This window comes from Lynx rufus, unplaced genomic scaffold (assembly GCF_022079265.1).
Source record: "Lynx rufus isolate CCGP_SWC_20201006 ecotype Redwood Valley unplaced genomic scaffold, mLynRuf1.p SCAF_15, whole genome shotgun sequence".
NCBI classification, from domain to species: Eukaryota; Metazoa; Chordata; class Mammalia; order Carnivora; family Felidae; genus Lynx; species Lynx rufus.
Window position 1 is genome coordinate 9,479,930 of NW_025814829.1, and position 16,866 is coordinate 9,496,795.

Sequence of the window (16,866 nt, forward strand, 5' to 3'; positions counted from 1 at the left end):
TGGCTTTCCTGCTCCACTCACCGAAACCTGCTTCTATTTTATTTTTACACAGCACCTTGTCATATTTAGAAAAGCAGACTCACCTGCTTCCCCTTAATGAAAATTTTCTTAATTACAGTTTTAGCTCTTTAGTGTTAATTACTTTTCCATTCAGCCTGAATTTTCTTAATATCTCTGAGGGATTTTTCTTCTTCTTTTTTTTTTTTTTTCCCCTACCCTCGTTACTCCTGCATATGCTTTTGTTGTTTCTAAAGATGCTTTCCATTGTCAGAAGTTGTTGTCAGAGGCACTATTTGAGAATCATAATTACCTAAATCATTATTTTATTATTTTTAAGGGGAGAGGCTTCCATGTGCTATAGTAAAATTAACCAAATAAGAAAAATTGTAGAAATCGTCAGAGCAGTCACCAAAAATAGCAATTATTTCAACAATATTTCATGAGAAGGTGAATGACAACACCCTTCCTTTCTTCCTTCTTCCTTCCTTCCTTCCTTCCTTCCTTCCTTCCTTCCTTCCTTCCTTCCTTCCTTCCTTCCTTCCGTTAATAAAGGCTGCTCCGTTGGCTAAAATAAACCCCACCAAGTAAAAAGATGTGACCACAGTGTGGCAGAAGGAGTATTGCTGTCTCTGGGTTGACCTTGTGATGAGCTAGGAAATCAGAATTAAAATGCAGACTCTAAATGAGAGACTAGAAATATTGAACAAATTGCATGGACCCTTTACCTCTACGTCGTCCCGTCTCAAGCTCAGGAGACAAGTACTCAGGTTTTGTCTTAGAAACCCACGTGGCATTTGGCCTGACCACATAGCAAGGAAAAGGAAATGGAAGAGAGGGGAAAAAAATCACTCCAGAAATGAAGAGAAGATTCTTTGCGCTAGCAACTAACAGTTGGTAGAAATGAAGCTTCCTACTGGCAGTCAAATCAAATGTAGTAACAACTCAGCGGCGCCCTGCTGCTTGCTGACAGCGTGGTGTCACACACTGGGACAAACATTCACTTAAACACTGATTGCCGGGAATTGCCCCTTTCCGCCAACGCCTCCCACCAAAAATGTAATGAGCAAAAAGAGAACCAATTCTAGGAAAAACCAAGAGTCCTGCTCCCCAGCTCCCCCAAAATTATCACTGCTCTATTTGTCCTTGTGTAGCCCACTGGGAATGATTCCTCAGTTGAATGTCGTTGCTGTAGTTTCACTGCTACGTAGCAAGTTGTTTCTGTAATTATTCCTTCTCCTGCAACACACACGCGCATGCGCGCCCGTATAATGCCGTGGCCCTGAGCGGTAGGCGAGCGCAGCAGCAGCCGAAGGAAAGGAAGTATAGGGAGTGTGCATTAGTTCAGCAGCCCATCCTCTCAGGTCTAATCTGAGTCACAGGCCAGTGTGGTTTTTATTTGAGTAAAATATGATTTTTACAAAATGGCGGAAGTTACTTTAGAAAACCTGTAGGTGAACCCTCTTGTTTAGCGAGCGATGACACTGAAGGTCAGAGTGGAGCAGTGACTTGTCTCAGGTCACACGGTGCCAGACCTGGAGCTGGAACCCACGTTTCCTACATCCTCGAGTCCCTGAGAAAGAGGAAAGAAGACATGCAAGCTGTGGGAGCCCTCGTGTAGTACTTTCTAAGACAACTTTTAGGGACCCCTGGGTGGCCCAGTCGGTTAAGCCTCTGACTTGAGATCCGGTCATGATCTCGCGGTTCGTGAGTTCGAGCTCCTCATTGGGCCCTGTGCTGACAGCCTGGAGCCTGCTTTGGATTCTGTGTCTCCCTCTCTCTCTGCACCCCGCCACACACTCTGTCTCTGTCTCTCAAAAATGAATAAATGTTAAAAAAAAAAATTTTTTTTAATCCGTTTTTCAGAATTGCAAAGAAGATTTAGGAATGTTTCTCTGCATGTTTGTTTTTGGATCTTTGAATGACAAACACCAAGCAAGTCCTTCCTATCTGGGCTTGGGGCCTGTGGATGGCTTTCCTCGGCTTCACTGGATGCCTCTCACTGCCGCATAATCCCTTTTTACAAAACCCATTCTGCCACAGAGCAAAATCTTCGTCGTTTCCATGGCTTGAATTAAATATGTGTGTGTATGTATGTTATTTTCCTTTACCTGCGAATGGTGTCCTTGTGTTTCAGCTTCACTTTCTTTTCAAGCAGCTAGCTCATTGAAATGTTTAAAAAAGGAGGGCAGAGGAAGATTTAGGATTAATAATTAGCGATTTCTCCTCCTCCCTGCCTCCCCCCACTCTCCTGCTTCAGCTGAACAACACCTGATACCAACTGAATATAATCATAACCTCTGCTGCTGTCATAGATCACCCAGGACCAGCTGCATTTGCATCCAGATGTTAACTGCTGCAGACTAAGCTATTAAGTTAAAAGTATAAATATAGTTTAACCACTTGTCCAAGAGGGAATGATGTGGTTTATTATCTCTGGTTGTGCTATGAATCTCCCACTAGCGTCGAGATGTTCATAGGCGCTCACAGCAACCTTTATTTTGACTATGATTCCTTTTCAGCATTTAAATTTTCTCACCACTGCGACTCACCCAGTTTTCGGGTATGTTTTCGAGTTCCGCTGCAAGTGAACTGGCCTATCTCTGTGGAGGCAGCAGGTTTGTTGGTCATCGTAATTGCTTTTGCAAAACATTTTCTTAATGAGTAAAGGGTGACATCAAGACCACGGTCTCAATATTTTTTGCCGCAACGCCTGGTAACATTCCTATTTTGCTATTTCAGTGTAGCAGGGAGAACAGGAAAGGAAAATTCAGTCAGCCTGAGCTCTCATTGACCTGGATTTGATTTGTGAACTCCATCACTGGAGTCTGTGTGTGTAAGGCGTCTATATTCGATTGTAATTTGTAAAGATCAGTGCATAGACTTTCTATGAGTTGAATGTCTGTTTATTTCTCCTCTAGTGAGATGCCGTGAGAAGGCCTCCATTTAGCTGTCAGTCCCCTCCTGTTGTGTCTGCTTTTCCTCTTCAGTGTGCTCCTTGACTGCTTGAAAACGGAATTGTCTGAACACAAGCAAACTTTATTGATCCATATTTCTGTTTGAAAGACCAGAGATTTGTAGAAGTAGGAGACTATTTCTTTTCTCTGGAAAGCTTACTGCGAAGGAGGTCTCCTCATGGCGTAGTAAATCTCCAAGACCGAATAAATGTTACATTCAGCATATATCGTAAGCTTCATTTTGATGATTTATCTCATGTAGTTTTTACCCCATACTAACCTTCCTTTCTATCAGTGGTCTCCCACCTCCTGCCCAGAGCTCTTTCCCTCTCCCCTGGGATTAGTGACCCATTTGCTACCCAAGTGGGTTGACAGAAGGGGATACTATTCTAAAGCCCTTCTGGTCCTTAGGGCTTTTGGTCCTAGGAGTGTAACTTGCATAAGGTAAGAAATATTTGTAGGGGTCACAATTGTCCTTGATTGTGCTTCTGCTGTGCTTGTTGTGCATTTGAATTTCTGACTAGGCATTTCTTGAGATTCTCTTTCAACATCCATAGATGTCATGGAGTTGGGCAGTTGTGAGGATATAGTTAATTAAGCTGCATTAGGGTAAATATACACACTTGTTAAAACACTTAATTTGCCTCAATAATATTGATTACACAGCAGAAGTTTGTTTAAACTAAATGGTATTTTCCCCCTACTGTTACACTTCTTGAATGCAATCTGTATAATAGCTAATAGCCATCATCAGTTAAATATCATGTTAGTTATAAAGTAATGTCATAAGAATTGATTTGGACTTGGCAGTGGAGGAGAGCTCTCCCTTCAAAGCCGATGTAGATGATTAGCCAGAGTTTTAAGCAGAATCATGGTTCATATAAACTGTGTATATTTTATAGACTTATAGCTACTCTATATTACGTGAGTGCCCATTATATTAAAGAAAAGCTCAGACAGTTAATTATGCAAAACATCATGTATGCAATTACCCAACATTATTATGCATTTAACAGTTTTATTGATTTGCCTATAGCTCACTTACTGTATTCAGAGCTATAAACAAGGGATGTTCACCCCTAGATTGAAATAGGTCCAAGAAAACAAGCTAAGGATAAATTACACTACTAAGCGCCTCTGCATCAGATCGAATCCTTAAATACAGAAACTGTCAACAATCATAATGTGCAACACATTGTGATATCACAGGACCATTTCTTTTCCCATTAATAAAGTTTATCAACCAGGAAGCACCAGAAATCACCTGGCAGTACAAATTGAAGCTACTGCAATTTCCTACATCTAAAATAGTCCAGATAACTTAAGGTGATCAGCAGTGGCCTCCACCTTGCATGGGGCCCACTGACATGGGATGCGGTGTATGGTTACTTTCTAATACACATGCTTACAGCACCCCAGTCTTGTCAGGCTGCACGCGCTTACGCTTATTGGTGCGTTTCTCTAACCAACTTTCTCGGCCTTCATTGCTGAAAATGAATATTCTCCATTTCCCTTCCTTTGTTTTCGGTATAACACAGGCGGAGGTATGAGGTTCTGTAGTCCTGTCACATCGCATAGCCAACCATCCTGGTTAACCAGCGACTGAGGGGTTTCCAGGACATGGGATTTCAAGGCCTAAACCAGGATGGTCAAACCAACGTGGTGTCAGATCACAATTGAAAAAGAGGGGATCGTTGAGCTCTAGCACCCCAAAAGCAGGTGGCATTTCTGCGAGATCCTTCTAGGTCTTGGTTTTGTCATTAGGGATGCAGTTGTTTTCACAGGGTTCTTTTCTTCTTTCCAAGATTTTATTTAATGGTATGTTTTCTTTTCAATGAGCGTGTAGAAATGAATTAAAAGTCTCTCATTTATTGTCTGAAATTCTGACAGGTTTTTGTTTTTTTTGTTTTTTGTTTTTGTTTTTTTTTTTTTTGGTGTAGTATACAGCCTCTTACAGAATTAGGGGAGCTTTTGGCTTTAAAGGGGGCCCTGATCATATTTTAGGGAGCTGGCTTCATGTCCCCACACTGCTTAGCCACATCTCCTATCAGCAATTCAAGCTGATAGGAGCTCCACAGAGAGCTGTTTGCTTACTCTTGTTCTTGATGGGGTAAGTTCTTTTAGACTAAATGCACAAGTTATTTATTCAAAGAATCACCATTACTAGATGATGTGACCCTGTTATGAAGAAATCTGTTCCATGAGATGGGCCTCAAGGTTTATTAAAGAAGGTCTAAAATTATACAGAAGTGTGTGTGCATATATGTGCATGTGTGTTTTAATCTTTCTGAGCATTGTGGGTCAGGATTTACAATTCTTCCTTTACAATTAATGATCTCTTTTCGTTAGGTTAACCAGGCAGGCCTTAAGATATTTCTTATTAAAAGAAAAAATCCTTTCTTTTCCTTTCCCAACTAAGCCAGTGTACCTTAATGCAATGATGATATGTTAGACCCAGTAGTTGTCAAAGCATCGTATTACTGTGATGCCATAATGACACCCTGTCTCTGTAAAGTAGTCATGTTTTCTCAAATCACACGTTGCACCGTTGATTTCTGACATGACACTTCATTCGGTTGCTTTCCCTTTCTTCAGCATCACCATTCTCTGACAATAGCAGCTGGTGCCCATTTTGTTACTAAGTGATTCACATTTTGCCACTTTACGAGAGTGCAATTAGTTGAAGCAGGAAAAGAAAAAAAAAAAGAAGCTCATTGTAAAGTAGCATGCTTGAAGCTGTAACTCAGGCTGCTAAGGGAGCTGCTGGGGTCATGGATTCTGAAGCCTAGGACTTATGACTTGGAAGCTTGGCATAAGTCTTGGAAGTTTCCTTCTATGTACATTAAAACAAAACAAAAAAGCCTATAGGCTGATATATATTTTTTAATATTTTGTTCTTTAAATTTAAATAAAAATACTTAAATATTTAATCTGATGTTTTCAGAAGGTACAAAACTGACCAGTCCTCATAGATTCATGCCTATTTTGAATAGGTAGTGTTTAGGTGTCAGGATTTGAAAACCTTCCTTTCAAACCCTGAAATTCTGTCATTCAGTAAGAAAGCTAAGGGCACCGTCTTCGTATTTCTCTGTGCATTTGTGAACTTGTGAGCTTGCTGGCTTCAGTGTGCTTTCCTAAAATGTTTGGATATAAATTGATAAAGTGGAGTTTATAATGCAGATGGGTACCCTCTGGGGCTCTTAAGGATGACAAGGAAGAAAATAAAATAGTGATGTCTTTAGCCGGCATTTTTTCAGCTTATTAAGGTGTCTGTCCTTGGTATGGATATAATAAACGTTTCAAAAAAAAACCTTGTCTTAGTATAACAGCCAGGAAATCCAGACAAGACCTGCACATAATATGTTCTTTATGAGAATTTCATGCACCATTTTTTTTAAGTAGGGAAATAAAGCAGCAAATAATTTTGAGTTTGTATAATATGTAAAGGATGAAATATAGCTGTTTAAGAACTTATCTGTTGATGAAATGTGTATGTTCTATATGACTATAGGACATTATTGATATACCAGCATTTAAACAAAAGTATTGGCTAAGCTTCTGTGGAATGTAGACCACCATGGTTGGGCATCTATGTAAGCATGTGGAAATTCTAACTCATGGCAATTCATTCAAGGTCACACATTTACCTGTATCTAGGTAGGATCTCTGAAAACAATTAAGCCCGATAATTATAATATAAATTGAATATTAACTTACAGATTATCTTCTTGTTTCCCCCTACAGCAACCACTTTAATTGATTCTTATTCTTTCTTTCTCTCTATACATGCACACATCTAACACAGTTAATTAACTTTCAAAAATTACACTTTGAAATAGTCCAGCGAATAAGAAGTTGCATTTGCCTGATCATTAATATCTAGCACCAAAGGTAAATTGTACCCTTACTGACTCTTGGGCAAGGCGAGGCACCAAGGTCCTTTTGGAAGCGTGATCATCAGAATTATTGACACTAGGGGCGCCTGGGTGGCTCAGTCTGTTAAGCATCCGACTCTTGATTTCAGCTCAGGTCATGATCTCAGGGTTTGTGGGATCGAGCCCCATGTCGGACTCTGCACTAACAAGGCAGAGCCTGCTTGGGATTCTCTCTTCCCTTCTCTCTGCCCCTCCCCTGCTTGCTCTCTGTCTCTCTCTTTCAAAATAAATACATAAATAAACTTAAAAAGAAAGAATTATTGAGACTATATTTCAAACCATATTAAAAATGTGTAATAAAGGACTGGACTTACCTAGACCTCAGGAGGGCTGTTAAATCCCTCAAATTCAGTTTCTTACACAAAAAAGACAATGTTAGTCTTGACATAGCTATTTCTTCTTCCGGTTTATTCTCAGGGCGTTCCCTCAGAAGTCTTCTGGGAAGTCTCTTGTCTCCCTTGTGCTTCTCATCGTTCCTCCTAAAATAATAAAGTAAAAGCAACTGTACTGAGGCTTTAAAATAAACATTTCCCACAATTTTCTACCCATGTTATTTCTATTCATAATTCTTAACTAAATTTAGATTTTTATTAATCCAATGTGACCTAAAATTCCTGCATTAACAGCACAATGTGGAATTGGGCTTATTCTCTTTGGCTACAGATAAAGCCATCATCTTGAAAATGGCTCTTTCTGACAAAAAGGTGTTCTTTTGAAATAAAGTCTTATTCACTACATTCCTCTTAGAGTTAATGTGAATTTTAGTGCCTCTAATTTTAGATTGAAGTGAAGTCTAGAATAAAACCCACCAGCTGACAATTGAATTTATAGATAGTTGTGAATATTTCAGGCTTGAATAATAGAGCTGTAGAATTTCAGAGACAGAGAGGAAGAGAATTAAGACCCACTGTAGTTTTAGGGTATAATGTAATGGTGTCTAGGAAGTGTTCGATGTAATGAGCTAAGTAGTAATTAGGAGACAACTGTGTTCTTTCGGAAGTTCTGCTGAGGTGTCACTCCCAACACTGGAGAGGGTGACTCGATTACAGCAGACCTCTAGCCGGTGGGGTGGCCATCTCGGCCGTCTCTGCTCATAGGTGAGCTGCGGGTATAGTAGGTCTCCGTGTGCACCAGTTCCTACCCCTGCTTGCTTGGCTTTAAAAAAAAAAAATCTGTGAACACCTTCAAGAAGTCTGTTGGCTTCAAGACACTTCTTTGTCTTCAATTATCTTTCTTTTTTCTTTTTGAGAGAGAGAGAGAGAGAGAGAGAGAGAGAGAATCGCAAGCAGGCTCCATGCTGAGCACAGAGCCTGATGCAGGGATTCCACGATGCTGGGATCATGTCCTAAGCCAAAATCAGGAGTCTGGATGCTCTGACTGAGCCACCCAAGCTCCCCAACTTCAAGACATTTCTGCACTGGACTTTGGCATCAGACCTGAGTTCCAATCCAGGAATTTCCATTTCCTAGCTGTATGACTTTCAGGAGATTGTGTGATGTCTGAGGCTCTGTTTCCTGAAGAGGGATATCTCCCTCTTAAGGTTGTCCTGAGGCTTACATGAGGTGATACTAGTAAGGTGCTCAGGCCAGTGCCTGCCACATAATAAGCACTTGATAAATGGCAACTCTGACTATTATAACTTCCACTGGGCAAAAGATACTAATTAAGGCAGGAGCTCATTGTTTGAAAAGAAACAGGTACAACCTAAGGCACCAATCCAGTTTGATCAGTTTCATTCACTGCTGCAGTAGCCAGACCTTGTGTGGGAAGAGATATTGCCACTGCCCAGAGACTTCCCTGACAACTTAACTTCCTAATCTCCTTGCTTCCATGCAGGTAATTGCAAAGTTATGGGTTGAGATTTTGGACCAGACAGCTGGCTGGAGACTCCCTGTTTTTCAGGGCTTTAACAACATGCATTTGACACATAAACATTTGGTGACTTAGAAAATAACTGTTCCATAAACGGGAAAGCAATTCTTGGCCTTTCTTTCTTTCTTTCTTTCTTTCTTTCTTTCTTTCTTTCTTTCTTTCTTTCTCTTTCTTTCTTTCTTTCTTTCTTTCTTTCTTTCTTTCTTTCTTCTTTTGTTCTTTCTGTCTGTCTTTTTCTTTCTGTCTTTCTGTCTTTTCTTCTTAATTTATTTATTTTTGAGAAAGAGAGAGAGTGAGTGCAAGTGGGGGAGGGGCAGAGAGAGAGGAAGACAGAGGATCTGAATGGGCTGTGCACTGACATCAGTGAGCCCAGTGTAGGCCTCAAACTCACAAAGTGTGCGATCATGACCTGAGCTGAAGTCAGACCCTTAACCGACTGAGCCACCCAGGAGCCCCTGGCCTTGTTTCTTAATCAAGAGTTCTGCGGATTTTAGAAGTCCATGAGAAGGAGCCAGAGGGAAAGAAAATTGGGGTGAAATTGACCATAGATGGTACAAGAAAAAAGAGACACAGAAAAGAGGGCCTGGAGAAGACTAGGGATGTTTTGTGATCAAGCTGCTCTCCTCTGCAAAAAAAAACGGGGGGGGGGACGGGGAGGAAAAGAATAGTGCCTTAAGGGCAGATGGTGAAAGAGTTAATTGTCATAGCTGTGAGAAATTCAGTGCCAGAGAGAGGAAAGGGGAGCAACCATGTTTTAGTACCCTAATAACTTCTAACTCTAGTCCAAGATCATAATGTATGTGCGAGCCGTCCAGTAATTATAAGGTAATAAGTGAAGTGCTGGGGTAAGTGCTCTAAATTAAAAGGAATTCGCAGGGCTGCTGTAAGTCAGTGCCGACCCGCTTTCTTTCAAACGTTGACTCGAGGAAAAGTGCTTAGCCCAGAGTGCAAGCAGGGAGACAAGGAGAGCGATCTATTAATTACAGCGCTCATTAACAGTGACGGGTACAAGGCAGCAGATGCAGAAGGAAGAGGACGCCGTAGTTCAGGCTGGTGAGGGGGATATTTTTTCTTTCACTAGCTCTTGAGGAAAGGACAACACGGGTGGGTGGGCAAAAGCGCGAAGATATTTTTGTGGATTTCTTCTTCCCGTTTGCTTTCTTCACCTGATACCGTTTTACTTTAGAAGGCAGAACAAAATTTCCAGTGTGCAACGTACTTGTTTAAGAGGCAAATATTTGCTCTTAATGCTCTGCTTTGGAGACTGCCTTCTTGGAGCAGTGAAGTGAGCATTCCCCGATAGGAGATTTTATATATATATAAATATATATATATATATATATATATATATATATATATATATTTATATATTTTTTTTAATTTTTTTTTTTTTTTAGTTTGAATTAACAGAACAGTGGGGGAAGGGAGGGCCGGAGGAGGACATGAAATTTGGGCAGTGATGAAATATCATTAGATTTATAGTAGAGGAGATAATTGCATCCCGTTGGTTATATTGTGACTACTCCCCCAAATTCTAGTGAATGACCATTACCCTGTGGGATTCCTATAAATCAACTTTCCACTGGGAAGCAATTAGCTAAGTCCCCTTCTCAACTGTCACCTCGTCTTTCTATGGCAGGCTCTCAAAATGTTCTCAGAGACTTTGCTAAAAGGGGTTTTGCACTATGGCTAATCGGAAAGAAAATAGGACCAATTATATCTTCTCATCTAATTACCTCTTCAGAAATTTAATCATTTATGGGTCCAACAAAGAAAGAGGGGAAATATGTTTCTTCTAGATAAGAGAGATAATTTGTCAGATTGGATGCCTCATCATATTTCCTTTTAGGAGGTATGATGTTAAAAGGCCAAAAGAAGGGGGGGGAAAGAGAGCATCCCAAATCTCAATTTTCAGGACAAAATTTGATACATTCCTAGTTTGCTGAATATAATACAGAGTATCAGATTTATGGACTCCCAGGTGTACTGAAGGCTCAAATGGCTTTTCTTCACTCACCTCTTAAGCAATGGCAAATCACACAGACACACGCACATGTTTATTAATCCGTGTTGGTGATCGTTTCACTAAGTTTTGTGGGCTCTAGGAAATTATCCGTACATCTTGGCTAGAACTTTATACTTGATGTCTTTCTGTATTGCTAAATGGCTATGAAATAGAGCGATTTAAATAAAGAAGTGAAGTGATTGAGGATATATTCCCTATGTGTCTTAGTCAGATCAATAAGAGACACAGTTATGCTTATGGAAGCATGTTGACAAACTGTAATTACAGAGCTGAGGAATCATCTGTTCGGTCTTGAAAATAAAAGTTTGATTCTGCTCATAATAAAATGATTGCAGCATGGGAACATGGGAGGGAAAAGTAGAGTGAGGATAAATCCAATTTTGGAAATGATATAGACTTTTAAATCACTCCTCTTCCGCGGCAAATTTAGAATCTCGAGTATTGACAGTGGTTTTCCAGGAGAAAGGTAAAATAAAAGGAATTGGACCCGTTAGAGGTTTTGTTTATGGCCTGTCTGGGCACTTTGATGTAACCCTGTCATGCCCTTATGCTGATTACCTTCTTGTAGAACAAGAGATATTGACTAGGGAATGAATGATGTGTAGTCCCAGCTCTTAGGCAGCGCTCTCAAAGAGCAATGTCTTTAACATATGAATTCTTCTATTTTTTTCCCCTCCTTTCATCCTTCCCTTTCACTTTCTCTCTATTTTTTCACCTTCTTTTTGTTTCTACCTGTTTTTGTTTCTATGTTTAACACTCTCTCCTTTTCTCTCTCTCTCTCTCTCTCTCTCTCTCTTTCTCCCTCTCCGTTTGTATCTCCTTACATCTCAGGCTTCTCTGCAGAATGTCAAACAAAGATCGACACATTGATTCCAGCTGTTCGTCCTTCATCAAGACGGAACCCTCCAGCCCGGCCTCCCTGACGGACAGCGTCAACCACCACAGCCCAGGTGGCTCCTCAGACGCCAGCGGGAGCTACAGTTCAACCATGAATGGCCATCAGAACGGACTTGACTCGCCACCTCTCTACCCTTCTGCTCCTATCCTAGGAGGTAGTGGGCCTGTCAGGAAACTGTATGATGACTGCTCCAGCACCATTGTTGAAGATCCCCAGACCAAGTGTGAATACATGCTCAACTCGATGCCCAAGAGACTGTGTTTAGTGTGTGGTGACATTGCTTCTGGGTACCACTACGGGGTAGCATCATGTGAAGCCTGCAAGGCATTCTTCAAGAGGACGATTCAAGGTTAGTATTGCACCTGGGAATAATACCCTACCCTCGTCCAGCCTCAGGTTGATGGTTGGTGGTTGGTTGGCTGGTTTTTCTTAGTTCTTATCCTTGATAATCAAGTTTTACAGTCTCAATTCTATCTTGAGTACAAAATAGAAATAGGTTACAATAGCTTGTGGAGGGATTATAGAATGAACTCCCCCAGATATGCCCCCTAAGAATTTTGCTTTCACTATTAAGCCCTAATGACGGAATGATACTAAGCTATGTGTTAAAAAACACAGCTATTATCAGAGCAATGTAGGTCTGTGTTGCAACTAAACAAATACACACTGGATCCATAGTGTTTTTGCCTCTTTGGTTCTTCTTACAGAGGCATGAAAATAATAGATACTTTAGAGCAGTGGTAACTTGAGTGTGTACCAATATCACCTTGAGATCTTGTTAAAATACAGGTCACCCTACCCTCAGAGTTTCTGACTTGTTACATCTGGAGTAGAAGTCCAAGAATTTATATTTCTGACAAATTACCAGGTGATGCTGATTATACTGGTCCAGGATCCATGCTTTGAGAACCACTCGTCTACACAATTTAATTGTCTCCTACCTTCCTTCTTTCCCTATGGTTGGATATACTTTCCTCACCTTTTTAATGAATTTGTAAAGAAAAGTCTTCCAAATTATACCTAATTATGAAATATACCTCCCACATATATAAAACACATCTGAACCTCCATAGACTTCCAGATTTATAAATAACAACATAATTGTAGGAAAATATGGCTGAAATTTGTATGTGCTCATTTAAACTAGTAATCCACAAATACAGAGCTCCACTCATGTTAAAAGCCATAGATATATGTTCTCACAGGAAGTTATAATTTTCACTTTTTTAGGTCCTTTGTGATATACGTATGAAGAAAATAGGGGAAAGAAAGAGTAACTGTTGAAGATTCTCAGCTCATCAGTGATTCTATTCTCAGTGGCTTACAAAATGTTTTCTTTTTTTTTTTAATGTTTATTTATTTATTTTGAGGGAGGGGGGAGGGGGAAGAGAGGAGGGAGAGAGAGAATCCTAAACAGGCTCTACACTGTCAGCATAGAGCCCAATGCAGGGCTCAATCTCAGAAATCGCAGGATGGTGACCTGGGACAAAATCGAGTCCAGATGCTTAATTGATTGAGCCACCCAGGCACCCCAAAATGTTTTCTTCTTAAAAGACAGCCATTTTTTGGATACATGTATGTCTTCCCACATATCAGTGGTTCTCATCTTTGCCAGCTCAATGGAATCATCTGGAGACTGAAAACATACTGATGCCAGGGCTCGTACCCCCAAATTCTGAATTAACTGGCTTTGGGTGTGGCAAGGGCAAAGGAGGGATTTCCGAAAGCTTCGCACTTAATGTTTAAGTAAAGCCAAGTTTAGAAATCACCGCCCTCTCCTGTGCTGTGTTCTATAAATAAATGGTTTCTCAGAGTATCTCTAGTGGACCTGTGGTATCACTGTCACCTGGGAATTTATTTAAAAGCTTCATCCCACATTACCCCAATCGGAATCTGTGGGGGTGAGCCCAGCAATCTTCCAGGTGATTCTGATACTCAGCCGAGTTTGATGTCTACCATGTTGCTGCTGATTACCACCAATGACTGACCATCGTCTGCTAATGGCCCATCCTTGGACATAACTGAAATCAGTTTAATAGCTTTGTGATGTACTGATTTTTAAAGTGCAGATGAGATTATGTTTGTTGAATTCTCATCCTTCTAAATTTTTAACAAAAGGTGATCAGGAAACCCTTTATTTGTACATACAGTAATCTCCCACCTTTTTTTTTTTTTTTTTTTTCCTAGAGCAGCTGGGAGGCAAGTCTTGTCCGTTAGTTGCACTGAAGATTTCAGTAAAGGTCCTTAGTGGATTGGGTTTTACAATTTCTCTTACTTCTGTGTTTATTCCATAGCTTCCTTGATTTGTGGCTGTTTACTTAGGATCACAGTTTTTGAAGACATCATTAACTCTTAGATAATAGAATGGATATTTAAGCCTTACTTTTCCATAACCTTTCATAGTTTTAACTGAAGAACACAAGTCAGGTTAGTATGGAGTAAATATGAATTACCTAATTTTTTTTTGTTGTTTTATATCAGACTTTAATTTTTTTTTAACGTTTATTTATTTTTGAGAGACAGAGAGAGACAGAGAGCAAGTGGAGGAGGGACAGAGAAAGAGGGAGACACAGAATCTGAAGCAGGCTCCAGGTGCTGAGCAGTCAGCACAGAACCCAACTTGGGGCTCAAACTCACGATCTGTGAGATCATGACCTGAGCTGAAGTTGGAAGCTTAACCAACTGAGCCACCGAGGCGCCCCGAGTAACCTAAATATTTTCATGGCTGTAGCTTCATATTTTAGGGCTCATCATTGCCATATCTTATTAGCATTTTCTTACAAAAACCCTTTATCCACTGGATCTTTGTTTTCTTTTTTCTCATCTATAAATTGAAGGCATTGATACCTACCTCACGGGATGTTTAAGGATAAAATGAAATGTGAAATCATAGGTAAAGTAAGTAAAAACAATGTTTTGCTTCCACTCTTGTGCATCTGAAAAATATCTTCAGCTTATTCACTAACGTTGTAAAACTTGAGAATGAAAACGCATTTCAAATCTTTGGGTTCTTAGTAGCCATTGTCCAAAGGTATTAGAATACTTACATTACGGAGTATCTAAAAATTCAAACTGGTAGTGACTTGATTTTGTTTATCCAGTTTATACAGCTCTGGAATTAACTACACAGAGATAAGCAAATATTTTGGGATAAATTAACAAATGCTGTGTATGCTTCTATAAGCAAGAGGCTCTCACCATGAAAACCACCCCCCTTTACTCAACAAATATTTCCTGAGAACCTACTGTGAGCTAGATAGACACTAGCATGCTGTCTGGAGTTTCCTCTTACCAACATTTTATTAAACCTCAGTTCTCAAACACTTGTGCCTTGAGGTGAATTCCTCTACAACCATCTTCTGCCTTGAGGGAATAACAAATTTTTAGGATGGGCTGGGGGCGGGCGGGGAGGGGGCAGGTGGTGGTTAAACTCCTTGGTTCTTAGTATGTTTTCAAAAGATAAAACAACTATGAAACGGTTCCCTGACAGTTTTTTTTCTTTCTTTAAATCCTATAGCTTAGATGTTAGTAGCTCTGCATTAGTTATTTACTGTGCAATTAACTGGAATAGCGCAATTGGAATTCTATGCCTGATTATTCCTTAGGACGCTGAAATGCTACCAAAAGCTTAACAGAGCAAAGCACAGGGTGATTCTTGGCATTGATGTATAGTGCTCAGTTTTACTCCATATTGGAGAGAGCAACTTTCAAGGATTTTGAGCAGGAGACAGAGATGTCACTGTCCAGATTAGCACTCTGGACTTGCCCACCTGGCTGTGTTTGTAGCTGGCAGCTGGGCGGCACTTAGGCTACCCTGCTAGCTACATCAGCAGGCATCACACCGTGGGGCTAACTTAGCCCCAAAAAGGCAGTGAGGCAAATAAAGGGATTAAATTGTGAAAGTATAATGTAATAATTAGGGTGGTAATTGTAAGGAAGACTGGAACAGCCCCTCCTTTCTGTGGCCAAATAGTGATAGCAGCTGAACTCCAAAGACATTGAAAGGGGCCCAAATCTGTTGTTCTCATCACAGATTCTTGTTCTGATGCTGAAGGGGCCGAGAATCTATTCTCATGCCTTGAGGCAGCATTGCAGCCAAGCTCTCCTTGCAGAAAGGAGTCTGTCCCTTCCCTCCCCTACAGCTCTTCAGGGAATGAGAAGAGATTATGCAACTCCCTTTAAGAGCAAGTCTTTCTACTGTTCACAACCCTTAAGATCAGGGCATTATGTAAGTGTGGCTTCCTCCTCACTAGCGCCTGCTGGTGCTCTTGTTACTTGACTACGTGACAGGTGCACCCAAAAGCATATTTGTGGGGAATATTACCTCTGTAGAGTCTTTATTTCTTGTTGTAATAATGCATTTTTAAGATTGGTTATACAGTATTGATAAATATCAATTATGAAGGTTGGGGAAACTACTTCTTAAATTTAAAGCCAAAAGCACATATATCTGGAGCACACCTTAAGAAAAGTAATGAGGGGCGCCTGGGTGGCTCACTCGGTTAAGTGTCTGACTTCAGCTCAGGTCATGATCTCACTGCTCATGAGTTCGAGCCCCTTGTTGGGCTCAGTGCTGACAACTCAGAGCCTGGAGCCTTCTTTAGATTCTGTGTCTCCCTCTCTCTCTCTCTCTCTCTCTCTCTCTGCCCCTCCCCCACTCACACTCTGACTCTTTCACTGTCTCTCAAAAATAAATAAACATTAAAAAATTTTTTAATGAAAAAAAAAGAAAAGTAACGAGAATTGTTCTCTTTAAAGATGAATTGGTATTCCAATTGTGAAAGGCAATTAATCATAGATTTCAGGGAAAGCCAACCGGAAAAGTATGTTTTATTTATTGACTACTTCCAAGTTATCATTGAAAAACCATTGAACTAGGTAAGCACTTAGGGAAAAGTCAAGGTGTTTTTGTTTTTGTTTTTGTTTTCTGCTGACCAAAAAACCTTTTTAGAAGATTTTGACAGTCCTATCACCTGATGGGGTTAAAATGGTAGTTGTGATCTCATTGCCATTTTCTGGGCTTTTTAATGGTGTGTGTGATATCATTATTCTGATTTCTTTCCAATTCCAGTGTTAGTCCCGATTCATAAATGAGTGGGAGATTTTTTTGTGCGTGTACCTTCCTGTTAAGAGTGTTCCTTGGAGTCTAGTGAGGGAAGCAAGAGAAGAAAAATATCTTCC

At 40.3% G+C, this 16,866-nt stretch overlaps 1 protein-coding gene across 3 annotated transcripts in view; it reads left to right on the top strand.

Moving 5' to 3' along the window:
• ESRRG (estrogen related receptor gamma) overlaps positions 1-16,866 on the top strand; it is a 225,769-nt gene that overhangs the window by 33,538 nt on the left and 175,365 nt on the right. For 2 of the 3 annotated variants that reach the window (XM_047077227.1, XM_047077228.1), the window contains exon 2: positions 11,619-12,034. In XM_047077227.1, coding sequence (XP_046933183.1) covers positions 11,619-12,034 — 416 coding nt within the window. Of the gene's footprint in view, positions 1-11,618; positions 12,035-16,866 lie in introns of those variants that run through there. The other variant, XM_047077229.1, reaches the window with a different exon arrangement.